Here is a 24069-nt window from a genome sequence, read left to right on the forward strand (position 1 = left end):
GTCGGTATTTATATCTGATGAGTTCAAGAAGTTCGCTGCCGACATGGGGATCAAATTGATCAGGTCATCTCCATACTATGCTCAAGCAAATGGACAAGCCGAAGCGTCCAATCAGAGCTTGATCAAGCTGATCAAAAGGAAGATTGATGAATACCCACGGCGTTGGCATAAAGTATTATCAGAAGCGTTATGGGCTTATCGTGTGTCATGCCATGGGGCAACAAGAACTTCACCATATCATTTGGTGTATGGCAGGAGGCCGTATTACCATGGGAAATTACGGCTGGTTCAAGACGAATAGAGTTTCAGAATGATTTAACTGCTGATGAATATGCTGCACTAATGAGCGACAACGTGGAAGACATTACAGAACTCAAGCTCTGGTCGCTGGAAAAGATCAAGGAAAATAAGGCCAAGGTAGCCCGCGCGTACAATAAGAAGGTTAAACCAAAGGAATTCCAAGTTGGAGATTTAGTATGGGAAGCGGTGCTACCATTGGGGGCTAAGGATGCGGCATATGGTAAATGGTCTCCGAATTGGGATGGGCCTTATAGAGTTGTTCAAGCTTTACCAGGGAATGCGTACATGCTTGAAGAATTGGATGGAGTTAAATTTCCGGTAGCCATCAATGGCCAACACCTCAAGAAGTATTTCCCGAGCATGTGGGAAGACGAATGATGGAGCTGATGCAATGCATCAGGCTATGGACCAACTCAATCAGGATATCTGTGAGGAAAGCCGATGTGATACATCGAGCTACAAGATGACATGATCGGGTACTTTGTGGTGCATTAGGCTGTAGGTCAGTATCCATCGGGTACTTTGAAAGCCGGTGCAGTGCATCAGGCTGTAAAGTAGAACAAGATAAACAAGTTAGATATCTAAAGAAAGAGCAGTGCAGGTCCGTACACGGAGCTAAAGATGGAATAGCCGATGTTAAGCTATCAACTTTAGAAGCAATAATTAGAACCTGCAAGTCCTGGGGTTCGATAAAAAAATAGAGAAGTTGATTGCGGGTGTCTCTTGATCTTAGAAGAATAAGTTTGACTTCTTTGCGGGTTTTTCTTGATGATCGTATTCTTTGACTTGATTGGGGATCAGGGGAAAGCAATAACAAAATGAGCAGGTTCGACTTACTTTGGTACATAGCTAGATGGCAAAAGAAAAAGAGGGGTAGATCTTGACAGAGTACTCTTATTATTAGCAAGATCATTTGAAGGGTACTCGAGTTCATGAAGGTCAGATCATTTGAAGGGTACTCGAGTTCATGAAGGTCTCTGAGATTTCCGATCCAGAATAAAGGAAAGGCAGGGGATTGGATTGGACGATTCAAGGAGAAGGGTCGACGCGATGCCATCGGACTTTAAGATTGGATTTTCAGACATTGGCTTGTTGAAATAAAAGGGTTTATTCACAAGAGATTATTACAAAAGAAGCCGATCTACCGGCTCTGTGCACAACGGCGGACGACCCTACAAACTACCACCAGTAGGTCCCTGAGGACTTGCGGCGCTTGTACGGAGGGGACGCGCTGGTGTCATCGTCGCCACTATCGCCGCAACTGTTGCTACTGCTGTTACCACCGTCACTGCTGCTAGGACCGGCGTCGTTGCTGGCGTCCCCATCGTCTTCTGAAGACGACGATCCATCACGCAGGAACCCTCCTGCTGCCGAGTCGTCGTCGGTGGAAGTGTCCTTGGTGTCTTCTTTTGAGGAAGAGAAGAAGTCTTCATCCCAGGAATCTTTGTCACCTTCGTCCAGATCCCTGTGAAGGAGAATCTGGAGGTCCTCATCGTTGGTCAGGGACTCATCATCCTCTGACTAAATGCTGAAGTCCCTCTCCTCTGCGTCCCAATGCAGAGGAGCAAGAGCCTCGTATGAAGCTATCGGATCGAACTCCAGCATTGCTTCCCTGGAGGTTTCGGAGTGAAGAGAGGTGATGGAGATTATGGAAGAAGAGGAAGAGGAATTGGAGGAGGCAGAGGAAGAGGAAGCCATTGTCGGGGGATGCGGAATATGCTGGTGCGGTTAATGCGCGGAGGAAGAAGATGAATAGAAGTAAATCCGCTGATGCCAGTTTATAAGGGCAGAGAATGAAGGCGAAGCGGCGCTATCGCAATTCCCGAGGGAGAAGTCGAAGGGTCGCGTCCGATGGTATTGGGAGCGTCATGTGCATGTAACAAGTCTTAGAAGTCGAAGGGGCGATGGTTTCGGAATTATCATTGCCAAAACCAGGGGGGCATGTGTTATCGCCATAATTTGACTTGGCCAAGGATGGGCCGAGAGCAAAATGGGCTGAAGGAAATCATCGTAATAGTCTGCGAATTGGCTTCTATGCGAACATATCAAGGGCCGGCATGGCCATGTATCTAGTAAGGATAGTTTAAATAAAGTAAGTTAGAGATTGCATCGTAATCAGCTAGGGTTAGTTAGAAAAGATCAAGTCTCCGGACTATAAATATGCATCGCCACCCCTTTCCCAAGGGTCTCTCCAGGTAATTGACATGCTGCTCCGATCATGCTCCGCATGATCGGGGCAGCATCGCGTTTACCTGCTTATCTTCGTGTTTCTTGTACTGAAGCGTTGTTGATGGCGAGTAACACTAGTTATCTTAAACGATTATGATGCTACATTGGTTTTGAAAAGTATATCCATGCTCTGCTTGCTGTCCGTAATCGTTTAGCTACCCTTGTACGCAATCCGGGTGCACGGGCAGCACCGTGCTCTGTTCTTACTTAGCAGATCTAATCCGTTATGGTAATTCTTTGTTCTACAAGGAATTGGTTTAATATCTGTATGATTAGGCCCTTCAAATGGGTTAAATGTTCCGGCTGCATGATTGATGCTTTATGGTAATCTAAGGAGGGATTGTTCCAGGAATCGACTTGTTAGTTGGTTTTTAGGCCTCTTTTTAGGTTACCGTCTTGTCATCTTTCATGTTCATTAGGCTTAACTGCGCGTAGGATGTTCCGGTTACACGGTGAAAACCTTTACTCTTGTGGATTGGATTATCTGGTAATTACAAAGCACGCTTTTATCTTTTTCTATCGGATTTGTATAAGACGCTTAAATATTAATAGATCCGATCTGTTAAACGGGGCAATCGGCATCTTTCAGCCGATTCTGAGAGGTATTCGAAGGTCCAACCTAGTACGAAGACAGGTTTGGCCTAGTGCAGAGGCTCCATCGGCTCTTCTAGCCAATCTTCGGAGTTATGTTAAGAGCCCCTCGCGGCTCGGACTAACGTTTGACATGGCTATGCATGCAGGAAAATAATTGACAACGACTTCTACACCTTCCTGATCAGGTACAGGTCAGGTGGCACGCCTAGCACTTCATCAAGCCAGGGCGTGTGTCGGACTTCTGGGCCGTTGACCGAGGGACTGGAACCCACCAGCAGTTCCGGAAGCGTCCCGGCTCCTCGTGTTGCCTGTCGCTACTCGCCGGTGGGTTTTGACCGACAACACTCACATACTCCTAGTACTACTCCGTCTACTTGCTTACGACTGGTACTACGTCGAGTTTACTGCATGGGCCTTGCTCTCATCATTCTAGTCCTACTCCATCTACTGGTTTACGACTAGTACTACATCGAGTTTACTGCATGGGCCTTGCTCTCATCATTCTAGTACTACTCCATCTACTGGTTTATGACTAGTAGTACGTCTAGTTTACTGCATGGGCCTTGCTCCCATACTTCCAGTACTACTCCATCTATTGGTTCATGACTGGTACTACGTTGAGTTTGCTGCATGGGCATTGCTCCAAAACCTCCAATACTACTCTGTCTACTGGTTCACGACTAGTACTACATCGAGTTCACTACATGGGCGTTCCTCCCATACTTCCAGTAACAGATTACTAGTTTCCGACTAGTATGCTATGTTACTGAAGGGGCTTCGCTCCCATACTTCCAGTACCAGATTACTAATTTCCGACTAGTATGCTATGTTACTGAAGGGGCCTCGCTCCTTTTAGTAGAACTCCGTTTACTGGTTTACAACCGGTATTACGCGCAAGTTTGCTAAAGGGGCCTCGCTGGCATACTTCCAGTAAAAGATTACTAGTTTCCGACTAATATACTATGTTAGTGAAGGGGCCTCGCTCCCGTACTTCTAGTACAACTCCGATCTACTGGTTTACAACCGGTATTACGCGCAAGTTTGCTGAAGGGGCCTCACTCCTATACTTCAAGTAATAGATTACTAGTTTCTGACTAGTATACTATGTTACTGAAGGGGCCTCGCTCCCATACTTTCAGTACAACTCTGTTCTTCTTGTTTATGACCAATATTACGTGCAAGTTTGCTGAAGGGGCCTCGCTCTCATACTTCCAGTACAACTCCATTTACTGGTTTACGATTGGTATTCAATGCAAGTTTGCTGAAGGGGCCTCGCTCCCATACTTCTAGCAATAGAATACTACTTTCCGACTAGTATGCTATGTTACTGAAGAAGCCTCACTCCCATACTCTAGTACAACTCCATTTACTAGTTTACGACTGGTATCCGTCCAAGTTTGCTGAAGGGGCCTCGCTCCCATACTTCCAGTAACAGATAACTAGTTTCTGACTAGTATGCTATGTTACTGAAGGGGCCTCGCTCCCATACTTCCAATACAACTCCATCTACTGGTTCACGACTGGTATGACGTGCAAGTTTGCTGAAGGGGCCTCGCTCCCATAGTTTGAGTAGTAGATTAATAGTTTCTGACTAGTATGCTATGTTACTGAAGGGGTATTGCTTCCATACTTCCAATACAACTCCATTTACTAGCTTACAACTAGTATCTGTGCAAGTTTACTGCAGGGGCCTCGCTCCCATAGTTCTAGTAACGCTCTGATTACTAGTTTCCGACTAGTATTATGTTACTGAAAGGGTTTCGCTCCCATTCTTCCAGTACAGCTCTGTTTACTGGTTCACAACTGGTATCCGTGCATGTTTACTAAAGGGGCCTTGCTCCTATAGTTCCAGTAACGCTCGGATTACTAGTTCTCGACTAGTACTCTATGTTACTGAAGGAGACTCGCTCCCACAACAAGGCGTTTACTAGTTCCCGACTAGTTTTACGCGTGTTCAACTACTTCGACTACTCATCTCGCCTACAAATCTAGTCGGAATCGACTTTGACTAGTCAACTTCATCAACAGTTCAAGATCCAGCGGGAACTTGGCCTATGCCTAGGCTGGGCTGGCGCCACGGACTACTAGGCATATACTATGCGATTCATCTAGGTCCTAGGCTCGGGGGCTGGATATGACACGGCTCTCAGCGATCATGGTTTGATTTGAGCGGTAACTTCGGGGACTTTTTGGTGAAGTTATTTGTTCAACCATTTTTTCAGGGAATTCATCCCGAAAAGAGCGGTTTTCAAATTTCTAAACAAATTTGCCCATTTTAACCATCAAATTTTCACTGTCATATATTGCATGTCACGATTCTTTGGATCCTTTATTCAAATCCTTGAGGATTTGGATTCAAGGCTCGGGGGTTGCAGGGACATGTGTCATCAGTGACTTATTTTTCAAATCTTTTGGAAGATAAGGATAGAAGACTCAAGACTAAATTGACCCTCAGCCGGATTCTATGAGTCAACCTAAGGCTCAGGGGCTACTCCATATGGAGTACGAGTTCAATCGCACCCCATATAAAAGAAGACTTGACAATTACTCGGGGCATGAGCACCTCACAGCCTTGATGCAGCCAAGGAAGTACTCGGAAGACACCTACAAGATGGAGTTCAGGAGAACTCGAAGACACCTTCAGAAGTCCTTGGACGCCTGCAGGACTCGACTATAAAGAGCTCGGGGGCTTGTCTGATCTAAGCCCACAGGACTGTGCACATAGCGTACATATCTTAGGATAAGGGATGGGACATGGCCCACACCCTACATCTATTGTAACTACTCGTAGCGTAGTAGAACTACTTATATAGTAGTAAAACTAGTCAGAGACAGTAGGAAACAACCATGTAACCCTATCCCCATAGACTATATAAGGGCTGACAGGGATCACCTCCAAACAGGAGATCACCCGATCACCATCTAAGGCAATACAAACCACACAGGACGTAGGGTACTATGCTCTCGGTGGCCCAAACCTGTTGAAACTTTGTGTCCCTTACACAATCAAGTTCCTGATCTCGATGACACCCTACCTACAAAGTCACCACCTCAGGGGTATCCTTCGGTGGGCGTGGCGGTAAAACACCGATAAATTCTCCGGAGACTTGCCTTTAAACCTCAGTCAGTCGGATTCCCTAGTTGGGACCCAACGGCGTGCTTTTGGGTTTCTAAGTACTTTGAAAACTGAGCAATCAAATATATCGAATGAGGATGTGGCCTACTAAGGCTTACCCGGGGAGTTGGAGTACCGGTGCAGTTTTTTCGGGGGTGTGCGTCGGGAGCGACCTACCACGTCACGGAAGATAATGGGGTGCCCACGTCGCCATGATTTCCGAGATCGGTGGAGTGTAACCGTGTGACATTCAGGTACTTGGGATTAAAACACACTAGATTCTAGTATGAAGTTTATGTGTTTGATCTTGTATGTGTGTTTAAAGACTTAAATGCAAAGAGAAAAGGGTATTTTTGTAATCATGAAAAGTTCAGGTCCTTTTGTGCAAAATGTGTGTGAGTGGTAGGAAAAATCAAAATATGTGAAGGTTGTTTCACAAAAAGACAAGAACTTACTTTTAAACCACAGAAAGAAGTGACACTACCCTAAGGATTCAATTGAAGTGTAGATTTTAAATAGGATTTCTGTGAAGTTTAATATTTTGCCAAGTTTTAAAATAGATTCAAATCCTTAACTCTTCTAAAACTGAACCTTAAAGCAAAGTTGTAGATCTTGTTAAGCTCTACACTTTTGCTTTTTGGCACATTTTCATTTGAGCTATGGTTTGAAAGTTGTTTTGGCTTTACAGTGGAGTCCCTGCATTTTTTGAAAATTGCAGGCTAGTCCTCATCATCTACCTCCAGCCCCTCCCTCTCTCTGTTTTCTCTCTGTGCTGCACCCACCGCCTGCCCGGCCTCCACTGGACCCTCCTCGCCCCTCCACGTCGCGCCGGCGACGCCCGAGAGCGCCACGCCTCCCGCCGGCTTGCCAGCACCTGCTCTCGCTCGCCGTGCCTCCTCCTCAACTTCAAGCACGTCCCTGAGCTCCCAGTGAACTCACTCTTGCCTTCACGCACTCACATTTCCACTGTCTTCCTTCTTCCCGAGCGCTACTCCTCGCCGGAGCTCCACCGCAGCTCCTGCCCGCCGTCATCAGCCTCCTCCGCCGCTTCCCACCCGTGATCTAGTGCTCCAGTAGCACCGTCGCAACCCACTGAGGCTCACAGACCCGTCCAATTTCACTTTTCCACACTGGAGCAGCCCGGACCACAGCGCCGGTGAGCTCGAGCTCCGCCGCCGCTCGGTCTCGCCCGACACTCCGCCGCCTCTCGGCCCCTGCCAAGCACACCACCAGCACCACATCATCGCGTGGAAGCTTTCTAGCCACTTCCCCGCTGCTCTCCTGCACTCTGGCCACCGGAATGCCGCCATCGTCCCTCAGAGCCCCCCGCCCGCCCATGTTCGCTGTCGACTCGCCGTTTCAGCCCCTCTCTTCCTCAACACCGGCCACCCCCGTGACTGCCGTGAGCTCCTGAACCTTTTCCCCCACTTTCCCCTCGCCGCCGGTGAGCCCCCTCACTGGAATTTGGTCACCGTCGATCGGCTTCTCTGTAAAACCCGGCCAAGGATTCAATTGCAAGGATTTCAATCATTCTAGGGGCCTTTCTGTGAAAAATCAGTACCCCCATTTCAAATCAGCCAACTTTGAAAATCCATAGGAATTTGTAGAAAAATCCAAAAATTGTCAAACTAGTTTTGTTGTACTCCAGAAGTATAGCTCTACAACTTTAGCTATTAGAGTCTAGTTTGAAACGAAATGCTTTTTGAGTTATTTCAAAGTTTAGCAAAAGGGTATCTTATGTGTAACTTTTGCATGCTAGCTCTATTGCTTGTGATTTTTTGGTGTGTAGCCTGGTTAAGTTGTATGTAAGCTTGTGTAAAAACTTCACTTGTAGTACTGAACCCTAGCTTGAACTAATTTAAACTTATGCAAGTCAAGCTTGAAATGGTTTAAATTTATTCAAGCATGTTACTAAGGTTTTCAGGCTTAGATCTTTGTACCATGTGATATTCTGTAATTGAGTAGTTCATAGTAAATCTTTCAAGAATTTATGGCACTATTTTGCCTAAGGTTTGAATTTAAACTTGAAATTTGAACTTAATTCAAATGCTTTAGTTTCTGTTTTCAGAAATTTATGAAAAATTCATAGTAAGCTCATCTGTTAGAAGTAATCTTACCCACGAAAATTTCAAGGCCATAGCCTTTGTGGATTTCAAATTAAAAATCAAACTTGTTAACCTAATTCAATTAATCCAATTAATTATGATAATTGAATTAAGATACAAATAGTAGGTTTGAATTCAAATTTGTTGTTTTATGAAGTTGTGTTTATCAATTTTTTAGATTGCAACTTTATCGCGAAGTAAAATTCTTAACTCAAGAACCACCTAATTCAAATCATTGCATATCATGTAGAGTCAGCGACACTCGACGACAGAGTCTACGAGCTAATCCAGGAGCCCGAGCAAGGGTTTTCTTAAGACCAGGTGAACGTCGCTGAGGATTTAACTGAAGCCCTGAACCAAGGTTCGGAAGTCTTTGACATCCCTGACCCCAGCCCCGCTCAAGAAGGCAAGCCCCGATGCATAACCTAGTATTTTAAATTACTACACTTATACAGTTTTATACTTATATATCTATATTATGCATTAAGTCTAGGAGTTGAAATGGAACCCTAGATGCATCGATCCTAGGAACCTATGTATTGTGCCTGAGTCCTTATCGAATAGATGCTCTGCTAATAGGACCGACAGAAGTCGAGTGATTTCCTGTCACTCGCGCGATATAGGAGTTGAATGTTTACTATTCTGCAATCACTATAAGGATGATGGACGGGGTCATGTGCAGTATCATGACTTGAAAGGTTACCCCGTCTGTGTTGATAAAAGTTGATAAGGTTACAGTGTGTGGTAGTTGTGGTCAAGTGTTTGAAAGTACTAGCCACATGCTGTAAATATGGTACGCGGTAAGCCTATTACCTGATTTGCCTGGAGAATGGACTTATCCACACCACTCGATATATTGGTTTCTGTTGCACACACAAACCGACGTGTGGGAATACGTTCCGTACAGCAGACGGGAGTACGGTCATACAGTCGCGCTGTAAAGGTACGTCCCGCACATGATGTGCGTATGGTCCTACAGTCGCTTGTGGTGGCCCTGATCCATAACCCAGAATATGATGGGAACGGTTGTTCGGAAAGTTAAGTTTCTGAACGTGTGAGTTAGGATCCTTGCAAGGTTATGAAACTCGATTCAGAATCGTCCGTTTCTCGCGGAGATTGAGACTGCTTGCTCCTTCTGCCACATAAAGTAAGAACAGTAACTATTGTTGGAATAATCTTGATGGATGCTAATCTCTACCTTGCTTGTCTAGTATAGGTGCTTACCTAGAATGGTTAAAGAAACTGGAATCTGAAAGCTAAAACATGAAAGTTAGATCATACTTTTTGTTGCTTTTCAGCAAAAAGAAAACCAATCTCGGTTAAGTCTTGCTGAGTATTAGCATACTCAGTCTTGCTAGTCTATCTTTCAGGTATGGCCTGTGAGAACCAAATGGATAGTCCAGCCTGGCCATTCTCTGTTCCATTTGGCTGGTCCGTGGAGTGGGATCCATCCCCGGTGGACAATGACCCTCCGGAATGACGCCATGTTTCGGGCTGAGCATGGTGTCAACTTTCGCGACGTGTGTAGTCACATGTTAATTTCTTCTGCTGTAACTCTGAACAAGCTTGCATAGCTTGTGGTATTAAACAATGTTTATATAAGTTTACTTTAAGTTTAAAACAGATTGTAATAATATTTAATATTTCTGTGAATTAAAAGTTGGTGAGCTGTTGTGTGATTGTAAACTCGCCTTCGTGCGAGGTAAACCTACGTCGATCCTGTGTAACCATGGTTGAATTGGGCGGTGACCTGATAGACCAATGGGTTGTTCCGTTTGAAGTGCGTTGAGTTAGTATCGCCTGTATAGTGATGACTATCGCACTTGAGCCGGAATAATTCAAGCGGATTGGTTCTGCCACAGCTGGTATCAGAGCTGTAGGTTTACTCTTACAATCGGCACTAAAACTACAGCAGCTCTTAAAAATGTTTTCAGTATAAAATTGGCTTAACAAAAGAATTTGCAAAGTGCGTTGGATTTGTTAAGGTTGGTGCTTAGATCGTAAAGCCTTAGGGGTTTATATGGGAGTAATCAGGTGGCTACTAGTATGTATATGTGTATAGTTCAGCTCTAACTTACAGCACTACTTTCTGTCAAAACTTACTTTCGAGCACAACCAACCCTAGATATCTATTCGTATTGTCTTGTTTCTCAACGTTCAGACAAGAAGGTAAGAAGGTAAGGATCCTCAGCCAACTGAGGGAGATTGGCCTTCTCGTCGGTGATGCGAACCGAACGCTGTTTCTCAAGCAGTGGCTTACTTGAGATGCTGCCAATATATCAACGATTAGTTGATCATATTGGGAGTATATGGTTCGGCACAGGGTATGGTGATCGTTGTTCATACCCCCATTTTATACGGTACCCCTGTGAATACATTGCAGATGTAACGTATGCTAACGTCGTCCGTACGGTGGAAATTGTACGGATACTGTTTCTATAGTGAACAGTACTGTTTGGGGACGCTTTCATGTTGTGCTGCCATGAAAGGTTCATGTTATATAAATATGGTCTTCTGCAGGTACACTAACCACGATTAAGAGGTTAAGACGGATAGGACTTATCGACTAGTTATTAGAGAAAGACGTAAATATTGTGCAACCGAGACTAACCACGTAAGTCCAAAAATATTTGCCAATTGTTTTTGGTTGTGAGGTCGAGTAGTACGTGCATGCATAATTCACGAACAAAATAAGTAAATAAGTTGAAAGAGTGTTCAGTAAGGACATCCCAAATACCATCTTGCTTTGCTCCTTGAGACATTCTTAGAGATGAGTATCTTAACATCCATCTGATTTCCAGCCTTCGCTGTTATCAGAATCTGTTGTCTCATTCCATTTACCTTGTGAGTTCTCAGCAGGGTACATGCAATCCAGCCATTCCATACTTTTGAATCACCTTTATTTGTGCAGTCATTTCAACCATTTTGTTGAAAACCTGCAATTTCACCATCTAAATTCTTGCTTCAGATGGCAGCTCCTCCAAATGTCTTTTGGGATCACGCAGGGCATCTCCATACCAATGCCTTGCACTGGGAGGGTTTTTCCCGTCTCTTGTGGGAGTCACTTAGGTTATTCTTCTACACCGAGCCCCCACCAGTATGATGGAGTGGAATATAGGGAGGAAGGTGTTCCTCGGTGCAGAGTTAAGATGACCATTCCTCAGCACGCTTTTCGCTCTCAGTGGCAGCCCATCAAGGTCGATGTGGTTGGCTATCGTCTCCTCGACACCTTTGAGACCGCAGCTCTTGAGGCCATCCACACTTTCTGCGACCAGCATACCGCAGAAGTTGCCGGGCATCCTATCGGCCTATTCCCTGCAATAAATTCCAGTGATCCTGAGTGGAATTTCCGGATAGCCCATTATGGCCACATGCTGGGAGATTTAGCCGAAGAGACGCTCCATGGTACCATCAGGTTCATGAATGCCCAGCACCAGTATCAGATCTTGCTGCGCCGTGGTATGAGTCTGTTGACCGGTATAGCTCAAGGTCACTACAGAAATGCTGATCGACAGGTCACTCAGATAGAAGAGCTTCAAGCATTGGTCACGGAAAAAGAGGAAATTATCGCAGAGCGAGATGAGACCATTGTCCACCGGGAGGATCAGATCAATGAGAGTGATGCAATAATCACTCAACGTAACACGATTATCGAGTTCCTCCAGGAGCAAGTCCACGACCTCATCCTTAAGGTTGACGACGCCCTCGCTCACATTAATGAACTTCAGCAACAGCCAGCACCTCCTGCTATACCTGAAGCACTTGAAGGTGAAGAAGAAGAACCGGAGGAAATTGAAGGAGTTTGTGATCTCGACTCCGAGCACGAAAACCCAGAGCCTAAGCCTCAGCCAGATCACTCCTCTTCCGGCAGCTAGTCCTCCGTAGGCGACCTCGACGATTTCTAGTCCATCCAAATCGTCGATCTTTTAGATGTAACTAGTGTAGAATGTTGTGACATAGGTAGTGATTAGTCTACCTGGACCCAGGGCCACTTGCTGTAATATATTTGGCATGTGTACGTGTGGCTAGACTGTTAGCAAGCAGACCACCCTGATGTAATATGTTAAGGATAACCAGTTTCTGCTTTAAATCTAAGCTTTGAGTCCTGTTGTTCATATCGATATCCTTGCCCTTTGAATGAGTTGATTAAACAGAATATGTGAATTACATATCTGTTTAGCGGCGGTATATCTTCTGAAAGTGGGAGCAAGAATATGTTGTTAATAATGGACACCTCCTTTGTTTCAGATGGTTGGAGCTACACGTGGAACCCCGGAAGGTTTCAGGCCAGACCAAGCTAGCGGTTGCCAACAACCGCCACCAGCACTGCCAAACCTAGCTGAGGTCATGGCACGATAGACGGAACTCCTTAATCAGCTAGTACAGGCCCAGATGAACCAGTTTCATCACCCGTCCCAAGGCCGTGATGAACATCCATCGGCTGGCTACCAAGACTTTTTCAGCACCCAGCCCCCATTGTTCCATAAAACAGATGAGCCCCTCGATGTTGATGCATGGCTCCGCACTATAGAGTCCAAGTTCACATTGTTGTCTGCACCATGCTCAGACGCGAACAAGGCACTCTTTGTGGCTCAACAACTTCACGGCACCGCCCGCATATGCTGGGACCATTACTACGCCATGCAGTCGGCTAGTCATGTTGTCACATGGGACGAATTCCGGACCGCTTTCAGAGCGCACCACATTCCAGAAGGACTCATTGAGCGAAAGCTCAATGAATTCCTGACTTTGACCCAGGGAACCCGCACTGTCATGCAGTATGCACAGGCCTTCAATCACCTGTGCCAGTACGCGGGTTATCATGCGAACACTGACGCCCATAAACGGGATCGCTTCCATCGAGGCCTAAACACAAAGCTTAAGGAACGGCTTAACCTGGTAAGGGCCGACAACTTCAACGAACTGGTCAATATGGCCATTACTCAAGAGGATTGCATCTCAGCCCACCGGGCAGAAAAGAAACGGAAGACACCCACGGGACCTTCAAATGCGCAACCGCCAAGGTATCGGTTGGTGCAGAACACCGCTACCCGAGCCCCGCCTCGAAACAATCTACCAGGCAGATGGGTAGCTAGGCCTCCCTAGCAGGCTCGATTCAATCGTCCGCCGACACCACAACCCCAGCAGCAACAGCAGCAAGGCCCGAGGCCGAGCTTTCCGCCGTCCAATCAAGGAAACAACAACAATCGTTGTTTCAACTGCAGCAGCTCATCCCATTTCATCCGGGATTGTCCTTAACCCAGGAAATCTTTCCAAGGGCAAACATCCAGCCTGAACAACAAGGGCAAGGGCAAGAAGCAAGTGGTACAAGTCCGCCAGGGGAGGGTGAACTTCACAACTCTCTCCAAACTCCCCGAGGGTGCGCCAATAATGACGGGTACTTTCTCCATAAACCATCAACCCGTGATTATACTTTTTGATTCTGGTGCAACCCATAGTTTTATCAGTTCAAAATGTGGAAAAAAAGTAGGCCTGGATTTCTATCCTACTAAAGGAGCCTATATGATAGCGACTCCTGGCAGTAAAATTGCATCAAATAAAATTTATAGAAAGGTGCCAATTCAGTTTGGTAGCAACCTGATAAAAACAGATTTACTGTTATTGACCTAGAAGGAATGGATGTCCTCCTAGGCATGGATTGTATGACTAGGCACCGAGTGTCATTAGATATCTCTTCCTGAGCCGTGGAGATAGATTCACCCGATCATGAAACTACTATTCTCTATCTTCCACGACGGGAGTGCAACAACTCTTGTGCCTATGCTGTAGAAGGGATCAAGTTAAAGGGCATCCCTATTATTTGCGAATACCCAGATGTTTTTCCAGATAATTTGCCTGGAATGCCCCCGGATAGGGATATTGAATTTGTCATAGAACTACAACCCGGCACAGCCCCCATCTCTAAGAGGCCGTATCGTATGCCACCCAATGAGCTGGCAGAGTTAAAAATCCAACTCCAGGACCTCCTTATAAGGGTTTCGTTCATCTGAGTGCTTCACCATGGGGTTGTCCAGCCCTATTCGTGAAGAAAAAGGACAATAGCTTAAGGCTATGTGTAGATTATCGTCCCCTCAATGCGGTAACCATCAAAAACAAGTATCTTCTGCCCCGCATTGACATTCTGTTCGATCAGTTAGCCGGAGCCCGGGTATTCTCTAAGATTGACCTCTGCTCTGGATATCATCAAATCAAGATCAGGCCAAGTGACATTCCAAAAACATCATTTTCCACCAGATATGGACTCTATGAATATCTGGTCATGTCGTTTGATCTTACCAATGCACCAGCATACTTCATGTATCTCATGAACTCTGTCTTCATGCAAGAACTCGACAAATTCATAGTGGTTTTCATTGATGACATTCTAATTTATTCCAAAAATCCGGAAGATCATGCGAACCATCTCCATATTGTTCTTTAGAGACTAAGAGACCACCACTTGTACGCCAAATTCTCCAAATGCGAGTTTTGGCTGGATACCGTTAAATTTCTAGGTCACACTATCTCCAGTGACGGTATATCCATTGATCCTAGTAAAGTCCAAGGAGTGCTGGACTGGAAACCTCCTACGTCAGTCTATCAGATCCGTAGTTTTCTTAGTCTAGCTAGCTATTATTGTCGTTTCATTCCTGACTTCTCAAGAATAGCCAAGCCTATGACTGAACTGCTAAAGAAAGGAGTTAAATTCTCCTGGGATTAGAAATGTGAAGATGCATTCCACACCCTTAGAGCACATCTCACTACTGCCCCAGTTCTGGCTCAACCGGATGTTTCCAAACCTTTTGACATCTATTGTGATGCTTCGGGAATCGGACTTGGTTGTGTGCTTATGCAAGACAACCGAGTGATTGCTTATGCATCGCGAGCACTCAGGACTCATGAATAGAACTATCCTACACATGATCTTGAACTCGCAGCTGTTATCCATGCACTTAAGATTTGGAGACATCATCTGATGGGTACAAAGTGCCATATCTATACTGACCATAAAAGCCTCAAGTACATCTTCACGTAAGCAGATCTAAATATGAGGCAAAGACGTTGGCTAGAGCTTATCAAGGATTATGATCCAGAAGTACACTATCATCCAAGTAAGGCCAACGTCGTTGCGGATGCACTTAACCGCAAGGTACATTGCTCTTACTTGTCAGTAGAGGCTTTCAATGAGACTCTTTGTTGGGAGATGAGGAAGCTCAATCTAGAGATCATTCCTCAAGGTAGCTTGAACCATCTCTCAATTGAAGCTACACTTAGGGATAACATCGTCCTGGCACAACAGCATGACAAAGGGGTCAAAATCATCAAGCAGAAGTTAGCACAAGGAGAAGAAAAGTACAAGTGCTTTCGAGTAGATCACGAAGGGATTCTATGGTTTAACGAGCGTGTCGTTGTACCCAAGGACCATAAGCTTCATAAGCAGATATTGGACGAGGCCCATCTGTCCAAATTCTCTATGCACCCCGGTAGTACCAAGATGTACCAGGATTTGAAACAGAACTTCTGGTGGACTCGCATGAAGCAAGAAATTGCAAGATATGTCTCGGAGTGTGATATCTGCCAAAGGGTTAAGGCCAGTCATCTAAAAACTGCTGGTATTCTTCAACCTTTATCCATTCCCTCTTGGAAGTGGGAGGATATCAGCATGGATTTCATCGTTAGCTTACCCAACACCTCCCAAAGGCATGACTCTATTTGGTAATAGTTGATCGATTAACCAAGACCGCCCATTTCCTTCCCGTGCATACTACTTACAACGCCAAAAAGTATGTTGAGATCTATCCAGATCAAATCGTTCATCTCCATGGAGTGCATAAGACAATCATTTCTGATCATGGAGCACAATTCATCGCTCGATTCTGGGAGCAACTTCAACATGCTCTTGGAACTAAGTTAATCCAAAGCTCCGCATATCATCCTCAGACAGACGGGCAAATGGAAAGGATAAATCAGATTCTAGAAGATATGCTTAGAACCTGCGTACTTCAGTACGACAAGAATTGGGACAAATGCTTGTCACTGGCAGAATTTTCCTACAACAATAGTTATCAGACAAGTCTCAAGATGGCTCCATTTGAAGCATTATACGGTCCCCGATGCCGAACTCCTTTGAGTTGGTCACAAACCGGCGAGCGTAAAATCTTTGGACCCGACCTTGTCACTGAAGCAGAGAAAAAGGTGAAGACTATTCAGAATAATCTAAAAGCAACCCAATCTCGACAAAAAGCTACGCTGACATACGAAGGAGACCATTACAGTTCCAGGTTGGAAACTTGGTATATCTTCGAGTATCTTCTACTCAAGGTATTCAACGGTTTGGCATAAAAGGGAAGCTTGCTCCTCGATATATTGGACCCTTTGAAATCATCAAAGTTTGTGGACCCGTAGCTTATCATCTTCAACTTCCTCCTCAACTAGTGGCCATTCATGATATCTTCCATGTATCTCAACTTAGGAAGTGCGTCAAAATTCCTACCGAGATCATCAATTCCCAATCTAGTGAAATCCAACCGGATCTATCTTATACCGAGCATCCGATCAAAGTACTAGACACCAAAAAGAGAAGTACTAGAAGAGAAACCATCAGGATGTTCAAAATTCAATGGGACCATCACACTGAAGAAGAAGCGACTTGGGAAACCGAGTCATATCTTCAGTGTAACTTTCCAGACTTCCTTCAAGCCAACTCCCAAATCTTATCGTCCGATTCCATCCTGTTCCGGAATCTCGGGATGAGATTCTTTTTAGGGGGGAAGGCTATGACATTCAGGTCCTTTTGTGCAAAATGTGTGTGAGTGGTAGGAAAAATCAAAACATGTGAAGGTTGTTTTGCAAAAAGGTAAGAACTTACTTTTAAACCACAGATAGAAGTGAAACTACCCTAAGGATTCAATTGGAGTGTAGATTTTAAATAGAATTTCTCTGAAGTTTAAAATTTTGCCAAGTTTTAAAATAGATTCAAATCCTTAACTCTTTTGAAACTAAATCTTAAAGCAAAGTTGTAGTTCTTGTTAAGCTCTACACTTTTGCTTTTGGGCACATTTTATTTGAGCTATGGTTTGAAAGTTGTTTTGGCTTTACAGTGGAGTCCCTGCATTTTTGGAAAATTGCAGGCTAGTCCTCATCATCTACCTCCAGCCCCTCCCTCTCTCTGTTTTCTCTCTGCGCCGTGCCCACCACCTGCCCGGCCTCCGCTGGCCCCTCCTCGCCCCTCCACGTCGCGCCGGCGACGCCCGAGAGTGCCATGCCTCCCGCCGGCTTCCCAGCACCTGCTCTCGCTCGCCGTGCCTGTCACACCCGATTTATAAAGAACATAAATCGAGCAATCATATATGCGCCAGGATCAAGTCACGCATATATACAACAGATTATCAAGATATCACAACACATGTCACGAATAAAAATGTATAAATTATAAAAGGAATGTCTTTATTACAACTGAATCAAAAATCAGTTCAAGGGATGCGGAAGCGTAAAATAAATACATGAAGAGTAGGGCGCCACAGGGACGTCAACCTGGAGACAACGCCTAGAAATCGTCGAGTCCGCCGATGTAGTCCTCCACGTCGCCTGGTACTGAGCAGCAGTCGAAGACATCCCAAAGAGAACAGAAGAGAGGAAGAGCCAAGTGTGAGTACACAACTTGTACTCAACAAGTATAACACGAGCATGAGGCTCTAGGGTTAGCTGACTCAACTGCAGTAGCTTTTAATCTTGGCAAATTTTATTAAAACTATTTAATATGAGTGGATGGATTACCATAAACCCATATTGCATAAGAAATTAATCAATATTAGTTAAGAACTACTGAGAAACCAACCAAACCAAAACCACCCGGGGAATCTCCCTAATCAAAGGTTGATAACCCCACTAATCAAAAGGAGGATCTGGGCCGCTCATGACTGTGAGCACAGCTGATATATCAGTTTTACACTCTCGAGAGGTTGCACAACTTTACCCACAAGTCGTGAGCTACGCTAGTTGTTCATCACACTTCCTTAGGTGAGATGGCTAGCAAGCACACTACGAGACCGTTACAAAGGATCACGCTGGTAAGGTGTAACCGCTAAGGATTCTGGATCAGCAACGATGGGGCCCACCTCCGGGGGTACAAGACACACAGCACAGACCAAGCCGGAGGAGCAGGGACCATTGAAGCCTACAACCCCTCTTGCCCACGCAGGTAAGTTACTCCCGAACCAACATGACCTAATTAGTAAGTCAAGACCGTCCCATTCCAGTCTTGTGGTTGCGCGGTTGTCCCAGGTTGTCGCTCTATGAACCGGTCCTTATGGAGAGTGGCCAACCAAGCACTAAGCACCGTGCTGGCCCCCTAAACCAAGTTTCTAACAAAACATCTTTTACGGAGACGTGAGCCACTCAAGCACACAGCACAGAGGGCCACGCTCAGGATTAAGTTGCATAAGACCATTAATCAAATTTAATTAAAAAGGACCAAGTGTGTTATAGCGCAGCAACCTAGCACAACTAACCATAATGCAACCCAAAGGATATATATAGGATATAAAGTGGCTAGGCAAGTCCTTATAGGCATACAGTATTAAAATGAAGTATGAAATTGTATTAAAAGTGATAGGATATTCATGTTATACTTGCCTTCCTCGAAACTCTCCTGCTGATGCTCAAAAGCTTCAGAAGATGGTGGCTCCTCGTACTGGTCCAAAGGCTCCGCGTCTACTCACGATCATCAAGCATGATCCACACATACACACATGCACAGACAATAGCAAACTATAAGAAAACAGTACACCAATACAATAGAACAGCACACAAAACTAGCCTAGAACTATTCTACGCATTACAACGATCGCGTGGACATAAAGAACACCTAAAATGGAGCTAAGACGCGAAAACTACGCTTGAAACAAGATCCAGGGACCTATCTGCGAGAAAAACAGAGCTTCCAGGGGGTTCTAGGCAAAAACCAGAAAGATCTGAGGGCTAACACGCTAAAACAGCCGGGCTGGACTTCGGACCTCAAATTTGGAAAGCTCAGGGGGGTCCGTGCAAGATTCTGGGTCGTTCTGGAATTATTTCTCAACTAACTAGGACTGCGGGTTTATTTCTCTAAAAGACAGGGGCTCTTTAGCAAGAAGGCCAGGCTGAAGGGGTACACGGCTTCTAATCTGGGCGGTTGGATCTAAATCAAACGGTTCGGACGCATTCCAGTTCGGACAGTCCGATCTGAACAGCGGGGGTCCGGACGGTCCGATCTGGACAGCGTGGTTCGGACTGGTCCGATCCGGTAGAACGCGGCCGGCGGGGGGGGGGGTCGCCAGAGATCGGTTTCCGCGGCGGCGCGCCGCCGGAGCTAGGCGAAATCAATGCTCCGGGGGTCAAATCGAACGGGGCTTAGGTCTGGAAGGTTCATCGCGACCTGGGGAAACCACCTAAGGATAAGGCGGGACGCGGGAAGGGCTCAGGCTGTGCGCACGATGACGGGGGCGGGTCGGCACGGCGGCGCATCGCCGGCGCGCGCGTTCCGGCCACAAGAGCGAGCTTTGGTCTACGACATCTAGCGCAAGACGACCAGGGGAACGATGTGGTGCTCACCGAGGGCCTGAACGGGCCGGAGAGGCAGCGCAAGATGGTCGGCTACAAGGTCCGAGCGGCGGAACAGGCGGCGCTCGTGGGGAAGGCTGCTGCAGGGGGTCCTCCGGCTTCTGATCACCACGGGTCGGCTCGGGGTGTTCCTGTAGAGGTGCCACAGGGGTTAAGAGGGTCGTAGGGCTAATGGCGGCGAGGAATCGGGATGGCGGAGCTTCTCACCGGCGGCGGGTCCCGTTCAAATTCCGACAAGTGCACGGGCCGGAGTCACGAGGGAAGAGCTTGGGAAGCTTCCTGGCGGTGAGGCGAAGCTCAGGTGGGGGTTGGCTGGGGCTGGGGCGCAGCAGGGCGGCCGGCCCACGGTGAAGCAGGAAGCTTTGCGCGGCAGAGCAAGTGGCGGCGGCGCTAGGGTTCGGGGTGGCTGCAGCGGGGTAGGGGTAAGGGCGCAGGGGGTTGGGGGATCCTATTTGTGGGGCGATGGGGCAACCTCGGCGTGCGGGCTGGCATGAGGGCTCGCCGGAGATTTCGGGCGGTCGTTGCGTGGCCGGTAGAGGAAGAAGGAAGAAGGGGCCGACAGGTGGGGTCGAGCTGGGGAAATGACTGAGAAAGAAGGAATGACTGAGAATAGAAGGAATTTCTAAGAATAGAAGGAATGACTGAGAGAAAAGAAGGAATGACTGAGAATAGAAGAAATGACTGAGAATAGAAGGAATGACTGAGAATAGAAGGAATGACTGACCTACTTTCCTGTTTCCTCCCTTTTTTTTTCAAACCAACTCGATTCTATTTGAATTCAACCCCTATGCACTCAACCAAATAAAACTTATGCACCAGCATGAATGCACAAACATGTTGAACCTAAAATAAATTTTAATTCTTTGTGAATTAAATTATAAATAAATGCAAGCTAGGCAAAATAAATCCTTAGAAAATTACTGGAGCCCAATTAAGTTCATTATAAATCTCAAAATTTTACCTTAGGGTGTTACAGTGCCTCCTCCTCAACTTCAAGCACATCCCTGAGCTCCCAGTGAACTCACTCTTGCCTTCACGGACTCACATTTCCACTGTCTTCCTTCTTCCCGAGCGCTACTCCTCACCGGAGCTCCGCCGCAGCTCCTGCCCGCTGTCATCAGCCGCCTCCACCGCTTCCCACCCGCGATCCAGTGCTCCAGTAGCACCGCCGCAACCCACTGAGGCTCACAGACCTGTCCAATTTTACTTTTCCGCACTCGAGCAGCCCGTACCACAGCGCCAGTGAGCTCGAGCTCCACCGCCGCTCGATCTCGCCGTCGTCCCGACGCTCCGCCGCCTCTCAACCCCTGCCAAGCACTCCGCCCACCGGAACGCTGCCGTCATCCCTCGGAGCCCCGCTGCCCGCCCCTGTTCGCCGTCGACTCGCCGTTTCAGCCCCTCTCTTCCTCAACACCGGCCACCCCTGTGACCGATGTGAGCTCCTGAACCTTTTCCCCCACTTTCCCCTCGCTGCGGTGAGCCCCCTCACCGGAATTTGGTCACTGTCGATCAGCTTCTTTGTAAAACCTGGCTAAGGACTCAATTGTAAGGATTTCAATCTTTCCAGGGGCCTTTCTGTGAAAAATTAGTACCCCCATTTCAAATTAGCCAAACTTGAAAATCCATAGGAATTTGTAGAAAAATCCAAAAATTATCAAACCAGTTTTGTTGTACTCCAGAAGTTTAGCTGTACAACTTTGGTTATTAGAGTCTGGTTCGAAACCAAATGAGTTTTGAGTTATTTTAAAGTTTAGCAAAAGGGTATCTTATGTGTAACTTTTGCATGCTAGCTCTATTGCTTGTGATTTTTGGTGTGTAGCCTAGTTAAGTTGTAAGTAAGCTTGTGTAAAAACTTCACTTGCAGTACTGAACCGTAGCTTGAACTAATTTAAACTTATGCAAATCAAGCTTGAAATGGTTTAAATTTATTCAAGCATGTTACTAAGTTTTTCATGCTTAGATCTTTCTGTCATATGATGTTCTATAATTGAGTAGTTCATAGTAAATCTTTCAAGAATTTATGGCACTGTTTTGCCTAAGGTTTGAATTTAAACTTGAAATTTGAACTTAATTCAAATGATTTAGTTTCTGTTTTCAGAAATTTATGAAAAATTCATAGTAAGCTCATCTATTAGAAGTAAGCTTACCCACAAAAATTCAAGGCCATAGCCTTTGTGGATTTCAAAATAAAAATCAAACTTATTAACCTAATTCAATTAATCCAATTAATTATGATAATTGAATTAAGATACAAATAGTAGGTTTGAATTCAAATTTATTTTTTTTACGAAATTGTGTGTATAAATTTGTTAGGTTGCAACTTTATCATGAAGTAAAATTCTTAACTCAAGAACCACCTAATTCAAATCATTGCATATTATGTAGAGTCAGCGACACTCGACGACGGAGTCTACGAGCTAATCCAGGAGCCCGAGCAAGGGTTTTCTGAAGACCAGGTGAACGTCGCTGAGGATTTAACTGAGGCCCCAAACCAAGGTTCGGAAGTCTTTGACATCCCTGACCCCAGCCCGCTCAAGAAGGCAAGCCCTGATGCATAACCCAGTATTTTAAATTACTACACTTATACAGTTTTATACTTATATATCTATATTATGCATTCAGTGTAGGAGTTGAAATGGAACCCTAGATGCATGGATCCTAGGAACCTATGTATTGTGCCTGAGTCCTTATCTAATAGATGCTCTGCTAATAGGACCGACAGAAGTCGAGTGATTTCCTGTCATCGCGCGATATAGGAGTTGAATGTTTACTATTCTGCAATCACTATAAGGATGATGGACGGGGTCATGTGCAGTATGATGTCTTGAAAGATTACCCCGTCTGTGTTGACAAAAGTTGATAAGGTCGTAGTGTGTGGTAGCTGTGGTCAAGTGTTTTGTGACACTTAGGTAATTACTATTGTCACACCCTAGATTTTGGTACGAAGTTATGTGCAAAATGTGGTAAAAGTGTGCTTAAAAATTTAAATGCTAGGGAAAAAGGGTTGTTTAAATAGTTATAAATTAATAAAGGTCCTTAAGTGTTAAAAGGATGAGAGTGGGAGGTAGAATTTAAATGTATGAGGGTTGTTTTGTAAAAGTCAAGAACTTGTCTTTAAATCGCAAATGTAGGTGAAACTACACATGGGATGTAAATGTAGTGCAATTTTTAAATAGGATTTATGTAAAGTTTAGAAACTTTGCTAAGTTTTATATTAACTTCAAATCCTTAGCTCTTCTATGAATGCACCTTAAAGAAAAGTTGTACATTTTGAAAAACCCTACATTTTTGCTTTTGGGCCCATCTCCAATTGAGCACTCGTTTGAAAGTTATCAGAGCATTACAGTGGGGTCCCCGCACTTTTGAGATTTTGCAAATCGGTCCTCGTCTTCTTCCTCGGGTCCCTGATCTCCTCTGTCTCTGCCGCGCGCGCGTGATCCACCACCGCCGGCTGCTTCCCGAGCCGCTGCAGGCCTGCGCCGCCCTCCTCTCGCCCCATGTGTCGCCTTGCTGCCTCTTCCACCGCCCGCGCCGCCTCCGCTGGCCTCCCTTCGACCTGCCACGTAGGGCCGCCGGTGCCGAGCGACCGCCACGCACCCAAAGGGCACGCCGGCGCCACCCGCCGACCTGAGCCCGGCCCCGTGACTGCTCTCCCTCTCCCTCTCTTCTACGAAGCAGTGCACTCCTATAAAGCTTGACCTGAACCACTTTTCCTCGCTTGATTTCCTCTTCTTCCCCCTCGCAACCACCGAGCCAACTGCCGCGCTCCTCGCCGGATTCCTCCACGGCTGATCCACCCCGCCCAAATTCCAGCCCTCCAGCGCTCCCTCACCTCCTCCGCTAGCTCCCCGACCTGCTCTGGCCGAGCTTCCGACCTTCCTTAGCCGGAATTGCCCCGACCACATGCCATTCCTCGCCGGAGACGTCCGAGGACCGCCTCACCGCCAACAAGCCTCTTCCGCCACATCTTCGGCCAATTTGGGTACGGGAATCACCCCATTACCTCTCCCTGGTGCTCTTGTGCGCCTTGGTTGCCCGTGTTCGCCGGCCCCTCGCCAGGAACGCCAGCACGCCGTCACGGCCGCTGCCCCTCCTCGCCGCCGGCCGTGTTCCGCCCCTGCCCAT

General features: G+C 46.2%; 1 protein-coding gene across 1 annotated transcript; it reads right to left on the reverse strand.

The window, feature by feature from the left end:
- Nucleotides 1–1479: 1479 nt before the first annotated feature.
- LOC112892663 (dentin sialophosphoprotein-like) lies at nucleotides 1480–24069 on the reverse strand. The gene is made up of 2 exons (XM_025959797.1): nucleotides 23948–24069; nucleotides 1480–1765 (listed from the first exon to the last, which is right to left on the reverse strand). Exons 1-2 carry the CDS (start codon nucleotides 24067–24069, stop codon nucleotides 1480–1482), a joined length of 408 nt encoding a protein of 135 aa, XP_025815582.1.

This window comes from Panicum hallii, chromosome 5 (genome assembly GCF_002211085.1).
Source record: "Panicum hallii strain FIL2 chromosome 5, PHallii_v3.1, whole genome shotgun sequence".
In the NCBI taxonomy this organism is placed as follows: Eukaryota; Viridiplantae; Streptophyta; class Magnoliopsida; order Poales; family Poaceae; genus Panicum; species Panicum hallii.

What these genes read in the sequence shown, in the direction of transcription:
- LOC112892663 (XM_025959797.1), bottom strand. Translation starts at nt 24,069, where the DNA reads ATGGGCAGGGGCGGAACACGGCCGGCGGCGAGGAGGGGCAGCGGCCGT. An exon ending in CACAAGAGCACCAGGGAGAG is followed by an intron (nt 1,766 to 23,947) that starts GTAATGGGGTGA and finishes TCTCCTTCACAG; the next exon opens with GGATCTGGACGAAGGTGACA.